Here is an 11,246-nt window from a genome sequence, read left to right on the forward strand (position 1 = left end):
GCTTTTGCAAAGTTTAAATTATCCGGGAGATCGTTTATATATATCAAAAACAGTAATGGCCCAAGAATTGATCCTTGTGGTACGCCGCATTTTATTTTATTCATTGTAGATGTGAAAGTAGTTAATTTTAAATTTCTCCCATCTACTCTAGTTATTTCTACCACCTGCATTCTATCTGTCAAATATGAACGAAACCAGTTTCTTATTACTCCTCTTATTCCACATTTCTCTATTTTACATAAAAGTTCTCTATGAGGCACTAAGTCAAACGCTTTTGTAAGGTCTAAAAACAATCCTATGCACTTATTTCTTTTATCTAGTAGTTCGCTAACGTAATTCAGATATTGATAAATAGCGGTTTCCGTTGATTTTCCTTGAATAAATCCATGTTGATATTTTGAAATTGTTCCAGTACTTTGTAAATACAGTGTAATCTGTTTGTTCATTGCTAATTCTAATATTTTCGCAAATGTTGTAATAAGAGAAATTGGTCTATAGTTACTGATATCCATTTTATCTCCCTTTTTATAAATTGGTTTGACTTTGGTAACTTTTAATTTATCAGGAAATACTCCTGTTTGGAAAGAAAGGTTTATTAAATAGCATAAAGCTTCAGCTAGAGAACTGTTTACAACTTTTTTGATAAGCGCAGGAGGTACTTCATCAATGCCTGCTGACCATTTATTTTTCATTTGGTTGATAATTTTTATTACGTCGGTCACATTTACAGGATATATATACATTGAATTTAGATTATTTCTTATGTTAACTTTCCCAAATTGGTTGCTATTTTTGTGTTTGTCATATATTCTACTTAAATTTGTGTAATAAGAATTGAATGTGTCTGAAATCATTTGTGGGTTATGAATTACTTCATCATTGCGTTTTATTTCAGTAATATTTTCTCTTGTTTCATTTATTTTTAGTTCATTATTTACTAATGACCACAACGCTTTGGTCTTATTAGACGAATGCTGTACTATAGTTTCGTTATGCATTTGTTTTGCTGCTATAATTACACGTTTATATATATATTTATATTTCTTGTAATATTTTTCGAATGCTTCAGTAGTATTTCCTTCCTTCCTTAACAAGTTTAGTGTTTTCATTTTTTGACTGGAAATTTTAATACCCTGAGTACACCATTGTTTGGAAGCTTTTGTTCGTAAAGTAACACTCTTTTTGGGAAAAGTTACATTGAAATAGTAACTAAAGTTATCAAGAAAAACGCTCCAGGCTTCATTTACGTCATTGTGCAAAAATACTTCTTCCCAATTTTCATCTTTAATTAGCATTTTAAAGTGCATAATATTATTTGTATTGAAATTCCGCCTATATGCGTGTATTTTTTCTTGTTCCCGTTTTAAAGACGTACTTTTATTTATTGGTACATTAATAGTGAAGAGTTGACCGAGATGGTCAGAAAACCCAGTGTTTACTACCCTAGCATGACTATTTAATATTAAGTCATTTATCAGAAGTTGTTCTATTGCTGTTTTGCTATTTTCGGTTATTCTAGTAGGTGCTCGTACGATTGCTTTCAAGCCATATGTTTCTAACATAGCATTAAATTTAAAATCAATCTTTTCAGTTTTCAAAAAATCAACATTTATATCCCCTATTACTGCTACGTTTTTTCTTCTTTGAGTTATTGCATCCTTAAGTCATACGCGAGAGTTGTTACAAAAGTTCTATGCCTCCTATGAACGGAGCAGCAGAGAGTTTATAGATAGTGTTACTTTTCAACATAGTCCTATAACAAGTCCACACGTTTTGTCCATCCATGTTTAAGTGCGTTAATGCCACTGGTAAAAATGATTTGTAGAAGGAGTGTAAAATTTTACCTGTGGCATGCATGACGTCATCATCAGTGTCAAAATGAGCACCTTTCAACTTCCTTTTTAAGCTTTGGGAAAAGATGAAAGTCAGACGGTGTCAAATCAGACGAATAAGGTGGGAGGAGGACCAATCCGTACCAGCAATCGTCAATTGTTAACCATTGCGATGACCTGACTTGTGACCAGGGGCATTGTCTTGATGGAGAAGCACACCTCTTGTCAGTTTCCCAACCTCTTCTGCCGAATATTATCACGCAGCTGTCTTAGAAAATCTGCATAGTACTCCCCAGTCACTGTTCTGTTCGCCCCTTTGTAAGATAATCCATCGTCACTATCCCTTCTGAATTCCGGAATACTCTAGCCATTACTTTTCCAGCTGAGGGCAGTGACTTGGCCTTCTTTGCAGGGGGAATAAGGGTTGTTTCCACTGCTTGGAACTTTGGACTCTGCTTGGTAATGATGGACCCAGGTCTTATCTACTGTTATGAGTCGAGCGTGGAAACCTTGCTCATTTTCAGATGCTGGGTGATAATTTGGTTAACGCTTGCAGTAGATAAATCCACTGTCTTAGCAATCTGTCTGATAATCATTCGCCGATCATTCATGGTGATTTCATGCACTATGTTAATGTTGTCCTGAGTTAGTGATTCTACAGGCCTTCCTCATCGAGTGTTACCTTTAATGGAGGTTCTTCTCTTAAGTTCGGCTGCCCATTTCTTCACCGTGGCATATGAAGGGGCACAATCACTTAAAGTACCAACTATGTCGGCGTCGATTTCCTGCGGCTTTAAAACTTTTCTTGTGGAAATATTCAATAAACAGTACTCGCCTTCAATTTCTCCATTTGGTCACACTTTGCTCACTCTTCTGTCTTTTTGGTCACACTTTGCTCACTCTTCTGTCTTTTTGGTCACACTTTGCTCACTCTTCTGTCTTTTTGGTCACACTTTGCTCACTCTTCTGTCTTTTTGGACCTGTAACAACAGAATAAACGTAGATATTAATACCAAATTTGGAATAACGTCTTAAAAAGGTTCAATAAATACGGCCTAAAAGTATTACCTGTCTAGTTGTAACATTTCTTGATTAGGCTTAGAATTTATGTAACAATTCTCGTACATGATATTAGAATTGTCAAGTAGAAACCATAATTACATGTTACTAAAGCCCAAATTACAAACCCCATCAAGAGTATAAAAAGAGTTTAAAAAAAAAATACATTTTTCAGCAACTCGTTAAATTTAAAAAATACTTTTTCTTGTTTTTTTTTTTTTTTTTTTTTTTATTACAGTGTGTTAGCATGTTACATAATTTCTTACCATATATGTTTCTTCTTCCTGATACATGTTACTTCCATGTTCAGGGTGTTTATCGGTCACGAAAGTCCCAGAAAAGACACGAAATCAGAAAACGGTCATGAAAGTCAAGAAAAAGTCACGAAATTTAGCCTTCGGGTCACGATTTTTTTTATCTGTATAAATATAAGCACAGACTGGAAAATTTTGTTTTATAAAACGTCAAAATTCATCACCAAAAATGTCCGTGGTCGGCTTCAGACGCTACCAAATCACAAGCAAAGCACGCTTCTATCGCATGCATAAACATTCGGCGTAATTCGCATCCAAATTTGCTCTTGAGAATGTTGCGAAATTATATGATTTGGTAAAGAAAAGGTCATGAAAAAGTCACGAAATTTCAATTTGAAATTTTAGTAGACACCCTGATCTTGGACAATGTAAAAGTTATTTTTTCTGCGCGTGTTGATAGTATCTGGGCGTATTTTTGAATCCAAGACGAGGTTTTCGCCGCAATTTCGTGCCCCAAAATATGAGGCTGTCTTGCTTTCGCAACGTATGATGTTAAGTTCTTTTTTTTAACTGAACAGAATCACAAACTTCCTTGAAGCTCTAACTTCACCTCTTCCTCGCCTACCGCTTTGGCCTTGAACGTTCGCAGATTCAGTGGAACCTTCCAGTGAGGAAGACTAAAAGAAGCTTGTATCTGATTTGAAAACGAAATGAAATCAAAGTTTATGTCCAACGGTTATGTCGGCTAGGCTAAAAGAGACGGTGATGATTAGAAATGAATGAAATGGTGCAATGAAGAAACTGGGAGGAAACGAGAGAACCCCGAGGAAACCTACGCACACGGTGTTTGTTCACCACAAAGCTTACTTGGGATCGAACCAAGAACCCCGTGCACCAGAGATGAACGCTCTACCACTGAGCCACCGCGGCCCGATGTCTCTGATTTGACGTTTTGTGCAGTTTTATACTGTTCTGAAAATACACTCGGTATGTGATGAATATTCTTTTTTTGTAACCCTTTGTTTAAAAAATGGAGGATGTTTGGGATTCCGAAATACACGGTGTAACTTTATTTAATACAAACTCTGAATTCAGAAAATGGTATGTATAATAACGGTAATGGTAAAATGATGCTGTAATGGTAAAATAAAATTGTCTTTATCTTTAAACAACTATCGGCAAGAACTTTACTTATGCGGCATAAACTCCTTACTATTTCTTTTTTTTTTAAATTTAAAACAATTGTGAAGATATCAGTGCTTATCGTTTATTGATTAGTATTGATCACCCACCTATCAAACTATCGATTGATTGGAAAACAAGAAACATTACTCATTGCAAGGTAATTGATGTTATTTTTGTGATACTTTTGTTGTTGTTGTTTGTTTGTTTGTTACATAGACCTGTTTGCCAGAATAGAGAATAACAACACACGGAAGAACAAACCTTAGTAATGAAATTCATTTTAGTCTGAGAGTTCACTATATGTTTTCTTCCGTTCTTTTATGTTTTCTTGCAGAGTTGAAAATGTGTTTGTTTATGTTATGTAATTAATTACGTCAGTGTATTTCTTTTATGTAATAAAACTGAGAGGGTTCTATCTAACCATTCTTACGTCAAGTGCCTGTCGACACGAAACTCATCTTATCAGCAACACGTCAAGTGAATTTGGCTTTAAAATCCCAAGCCAACCCGGAAGCAGGCAGTGAGCCGGAGAGATTTGTTAACAGACAGTCAGTCTATCGGAAGATTTTAGATCTTCAGTTTCAGTCTTATGGGGGATACTAGCCCAGTGGCACAAGAGTCAGTCAAATTTGTCTATTGGACAGACAGCCGTTCTTGTGAACAGTCTGTCAGCGTTGTATCCGTCTTTCGAGCGATGACGTGAGTCTGAGATACAGCCACTTCTAGGCTAATTAGTTCAGACTTTTAAAGCTCTGCATGTCTATCGCAGGACAAGGATATAGTCACTACCAATCTCCAGGAGGACGACAAGGAGCCTAGGCGAGCTTGGATAGTCAACAGGTACTGTGATTCGTAGAATCTTTCCTTCCAACCCCTTCTCCCAATAATCTCCCTCATTTTTTTTTAAAAAAAAGAAAACACTTATTTTCCTACTTATAAGTTTCCAGACGGGAGTCGCTCGACTCCAAAAGTACCTATTCTCACCTGAGTCATTCCTCAGGCATTCTAGTTCGCGACGCAGCTTTATTGAAACCTTATTTCAATATTAGCACCGTAAAACTCTTGGTACTATAGCCCAAACTATGAATTTTTTTCTAAAGTTTAACATGCCAAGATTACGTCCTTTAGGCTAAAGACGACGGACGATTAATGGAAAGGAATGACGGTGAAATTAATTTTTTGTGCTCTCCCACCAGGAATCGAACTCGGGACCATGTGCACCAAAGACACACGCGCTAGCCACTAGACCTGCGGAAAGGACTACCAAAAATTAATAGCATATTTTACTTAAGTGAGATTGTGAATTTTTTTTCAACCAACCCAAGGCAAAATAATGTAATGAAGCGAAAGAGTGAATTTTACATGTTTTGCATATGTTTATATTTGTTATTGCTACAAGAAATTTCTAGCTTTAACTCAATATCTAAATATCTCAGTAAATTGCATTATCCTCCATGTTTGTTATAAGCATTGTATATATTGTTCAATATTAGATTTAATGTACTCTATTTCTGTTTTCTTTTATGTTATAGTGTCAATCGCCGGAGTGTTTTCCTTGTTTTTGGGAGCTAGCTCTGTGAGTGTAATGGAAGTCATCTATTTTATGATGATTCGTCCCATTTTCATTTTTTCTACACAATGGTCTACTAAGAAACAGTGATGAAGCAGAAGCCGAGCTAATCCAAAGAATCTGTATATATATATGCATGAATATACTGTATATTTATATTTTGTATTTATTTATTAAATACTAGTAATTTTAATTAAAAGTGAGACAACTTAATAATTTTCGTTTTTACTTCGTTACACCAAAGTAGTACCAAAGATAGGACATATAATTGGATAGTTTTGCTATTTTATCTGAAATTTAAACCATAGCCATATCTAAAATGTGGCTATTTTCGTACACTAATCAAAGATCTCTAACCATGTGATCTTGCAATCATGAACGTGTTTAATTCTGTAAGCTGTACAACTGGTCCATGCAAAGCATCGATGTACTTGGCCAATTGACGGTGAAATCAATTTCCTTAACATACTTAATAATTTAATAAATAAAACATTCGTAACATATATGTGTTGTTAAATATATCATGAAACAATGCAAAATCAGATAATATATTTGTTGGCGTGTAAGATGCACTAACTAACTCTATGGCATATGGAACCCGAAGGTTCACAAAAGCTCTCCATTGACTTCTATCTTTAGCCAACTCGATCCAGTTGCTACTTTGTATTCCTATTTCTGCGAGGTTAATCTTAATATTGTTCTCCCATCTGGGCCTAGGTCTTCCTAATGGTTGTTTTCCGATTGGTCTTCCAGTCAAGACTTTGAAAGCATTTCTGCTTTCTTTCATCCTAGCTACATGACCTGCCCACCTAAGCCTCCTAGACTTGATGACCCTAACAATGTTTGGTAAACTGTATAAATTACGTAGTTCCTTGTTATGAAGTTTCCGCCATTCCCCACTCCCGTTTCTCTTGGGTCTGAATATTTGTCTCAGGATCTTGTTCTCAAATAATTTCAGTCTACGTTCTTCCCTCAGAGTAAGCGACCATGTTTTGCAATCATACAGAACAACAGGCATGATTATCGTTTCATATATTTATAGCTTCAATTTCGCGACGACAAGAGATTTTGAACTGAATAATAACACGAATTCCCTGCTTTTAGTCGACATTTAATTTCTTCGTGAATGTGATTTTTGTTTGTTAATATTGATCCTAGATATTTGAAAGTGTCTACTTGATCAAATGTATTATTCGATATTTTAACGCCTGTATAATTTGCCGTATTACGATACTGACGAACTTCCATGTATTTAGTTTTCTTTTCATTTACTTCTAAACCCATGTCCCTGTAAGTGTTTAATAAAGCCTCTGCATTTATTTCTATTGTTCCCCTGTCATCCCCTATTAAATTTACATCATCAGCATATGCCATAACCTGGTGAATACCGTTCAACTCTAGGCCCTGGTTATCATCTTTGATTTTCCTTAAAGCGTATTCCAGGACAAAGTTGAATAATAATGGGGACAACGCATCTCCTTGTTTCAGGTCATTCTCGACGTGAAAGCTCGTGGACAAAAAGTTTCCTACCCAGACTTTACTTTGGGATTCATTTAAACATACCTTAATTAATCTAATTTGCTTTCTCGGTATTCCAAATTCTGTAAGAATGATGTACAATGTTTCTCTCTTAACCGAGTCGTAAGCCTTTCTAAAATCAATTAACAGTTGATGTACCGGGGTATTGTATTTCCACTTCTTTTCGAGTATTTGTCGATATTTGGTCGATTTCGTCTGAATTCGCACTGATAATCTCCAATAACTTCATCTGCGATGTAAGAAGCACAAAAGGTCTAAAAAATGTGGAGTGTCTTATGCGCCACAAATAGTACTTATTTTCACAGTGAGGAAGACAGGACATAACAATAACTTAGAACAATAACATTAAAATTAAGGAAATACGTATATTCACATGAGCTATGATTAAGCATGGTTTATCGTTATCGCCACATTGCGAGCAAGGTTGCATAGCATCGTTGAATCTCAATGAACTGGCCGGTAATATTCCTATCGAATGAATATATTTTCGTGAATACTAGGAAGCACAAAAGGTCTAAAAAATGTGGAGTGTCTTATGCGCCACAAATAGTACTTATTTTCACAGTGAGGAAGGCAGGACATAACAATCTTAGAACAATAACATTAAAATTAACCCTTAATACCGCAAGGTGTGTCCAATGGACACACAGCTTTGAATTTTTCGAAGCTGTATCTTTATTATTTTGAAAATTTTCTTTTCCTTTTAGGTATGCTTCTAACTACTCAATAGCATTACACTACCAAAGTAAGTTCGTTCTTGGTGCTGATTTGTGTTGCATACGGCGGGATTAAATCTTTTAGTTCGTAAACGCCGCAAGATGTGTCCAATGGAAACATATTTAAAATGTATTGAATGATTGTATTTTCATTTTTTGAATCAATTATCATACATTTTATCATCCCCTCTTTCTTACTTGCGTTCTCCTTTCGTGTTTTCTTTCTTTGTTTGTCTCCTTTTCGATATTTATGTTGATAAACTTTAGTAAACTATCTGTCGTATGTAGTTGCTTTCTTGACAGATATGGCTGACAATATTGTTATGTGCGTGTAGTAATTCATTTGTTTTCCCTCGCTTTTGTGTTGGTAGGTGTTGTACCAGATTATTTATCTTTTGAAATATTTTCCTTTGTGTTTGTGAGTATATTTTATGTGTAAATATGGCAAAAAAAAGCTGAATGATACAGAAATCGGACCAAATACTTGCTGATGATGTATCGTGTTCTGATTGAAGAATTGCTTTTCGATGGAACACTTGAAAGTGATTCGAGTGAGGCGGATCACGTGAGTAATGTAAGTGAACATGAAGATCAAGAAAGTGCTTCGGATAGTGATAATGACATTCAAGTCCCTTCTCGTTCAGTGTAAGTGAATATGTAAGTAAAAGTGAATATGTAAGTCCCGTTGGAATAAGGACGTTCCAACTTCTATCAAAATAAAAGCACGAAATATTGTTAGAGGTAGTTGCAATAAAGTAGTTCTTCCTGCTAACTGTGAAATAAAGACACCTGAAGATGTGTTCCACTTATCCGTTGGGGATGATATTATAAGTGATATTGTTACAAACACAAATGCAGAAGCTAATCGGGTCTATAGGGAAAAAAGAGGGGAAAGGTGTAGAAGATGTGTGATTCTGAAGAAGTTTTAGCATTTATTGGACTTCTTATGACTGCTGGTCATCTGAAATGAAAAAAAAAACTAAAGTCCCTATGGAATAAGAAGTACGGTCCACCTTTATTTCGCGCCACTATGAGTTATAATAGATTTATTGATCTACTGTCTTTCATCAGGTTTGACTGTAAAACTACTAGATCGGCAAGAAGGAAGAACGACAAACTTGCTCCGATTAGAGACATTTCGGAAAAGATTTGCAAAAACTTAACAAAATATTATCTTCCTGGTAGTTGTCTAACACTCGACGAACAGCTTGTTCCCTTTAGAGGTCGTTGTCCTTTCAAACAATACATGCCGTCAAAGCCGGATAAGTACGGTATGAAAATTGGATGGATAAGTGACTCCAAAATCCATTATCCATTGAAAGGTATACCGTACTTAGGCAAAGAAGGAAGAAAAAAAGCAAATAAGTTAGATACAGAAGTTGTTTTATCCTTAGGCGAACCATATTATCGAACTAACAGAAATATAACTTGTGACAATTTTTTTACAGACAGGGAACTCGGTAAAACCTTACTAGAAACGGCTTAACAATAGTAGGCACTGTGAGAGAATAAATTATTTGTTCCTGAAGAATTCAAACCAAGCAAGAACAGGGTTGAGCAATCATCTATCTTCGGGTTCACAAGTGATTTCACATTAGTTTCCTATTGTCCAAAAACGAAAAAGGCTGTTATTCTTTTGTCAAGCATGCACAACACTGACGATATAGTTGTTGATAAAGAAAAGAAGCTAGAAATAATACTGTATTATAATGAAACAAAGGCGGCGTTGATACTTGAGATCAATTAGTACACTGCTACTCCTGCAAAAGGAAAACCAATCGATGGCCTCTAGCATTATTCATGAATCTTCTGGATGTATCTGCTGTTGCCTCCTATGTTGTGTGGTTGAATATCAATCCTCAGTGGAACATAAGAAAAGCGAACTCGAGACGACATATATTTCTTGTGGAGTTGGCGGAATCCTTGGTTCTCCCTAAAATCCATCGAAGAAGAAAATTAGGACTTCAGAGACCTGTTCTTACTGCAATCGACGTAAATGCTTCGGCACGTAGATCGTACACGTGATGCTTCGGCAGCTCAGACAAGTGTATCATCTACAGGTTTTGGCACAGTGAAATCTACGCACAAGAGAAGATGTTACATGTGTAACACCAAAAGTGCAGAATGCAGAGACAAGCATGTGATATTTTCAACAGGAATGTCTGCTCTGAGCACTCAAGTGTTAACAGAAAGTGTCTGAAATGCTCCATGGGTAACTCTTAAGGGGAAATATACAAAAATTTAATGTCAATGATATATCAAAACATATGTACTAAGAAAATATTTGTGCTGTTTTTCAAATGAGTCGTTTATCTTACATTAGATACTTGAGGATGGGAACCCTGAACAATATATATGTTTTGTCTTATATTAGAATGTAAAATATAATGATAAAAAATGTGTGAAATGTTGAATGCTTTGTCACAATACCAAACAAATCTATGAAGAAAATATTAGAGTTCAGTTTTGCAATGTAGTTGTTTATCTTTGGAAGTACAAAGAGATGAAAACACTGTATATTATATATTTTTCCTTCTATGAGAGTACTTTGATGTTCAATGTACAACTTAATTCATGTTATGTCAATAATATACAAAAATATATCTATGAAGAATACATTTGTCTTTACTTTTACAAATTTGTTGTCGCTTATCTTTCATAATACAAAGGGGTTGGAAACACTGAACATTATATTTTAGGCTTATGTTGGAATTTATTGATTTTAAATACATATTTTTACAAAATTACAGTTAAGAAAAATAAAATATTAAAGTTTTGAAGACGAAATGAGGTGAAAAATCGCAATGTGTCCATTGGACACACCTTGCGGGTTTGCGTAACTGAAATACCTTGTGGTATTAAGGGTTAAGGAAATACGTATATTCACATGAGCTATGATTAAGCATGGTTTATCGTTATCGCCACATTGCGAGCAAGGTTGCATAGCATCGTTGAATCTCAATGAACTGGCCGGTAATATTCCTATCGAATGAATATATTTTCGTGAATACTAGGGATAATTACAAAATTATGAAATATTATACATATACCGTATATATTTATTTCTCTTTCAAAAAAGGGACGTAATAAG

General features: G+C 35.2%; 1 protein-coding gene across 1 annotated transcript in view; it reads left to right on the forward strand.

Annotated features, from left to right (window-relative positions):
* LOC145665865 (uncharacterized) overlaps nt 1–6,058 on the forward strand; it is a 124,911-nt gene extending 118,853 nt beyond the window's left edge. Inside the window, exon 19 of the mRNA XM_081732978.1 lies at nt 5,863–6,058. Coding sequence (XP_081589104.1) covers nt 5,863–5,990 — 128 coding nt within the window. The 3' untranslated portion in view covers nt 5,991–6,058. The remainder of the gene's footprint in view (nt 1–5,862) is intronic.
* The last annotated feature ends 5,188 nt before the right edge of the window (nt 6,059–11,246 follow it).

This window comes from Thermobia domestica, chromosome 12, assembly GCF_964235325.1.
Source record: "Thermobia domestica chromosome 12, izTheDome1.hap1.1, whole genome shotgun sequence".
Classification (NCBI taxonomy): domain Eukaryota; kingdom Metazoa; phylum Arthropoda; class Insecta; order Zygentoma; family Lepismatidae; genus Thermobia; species Thermobia domestica.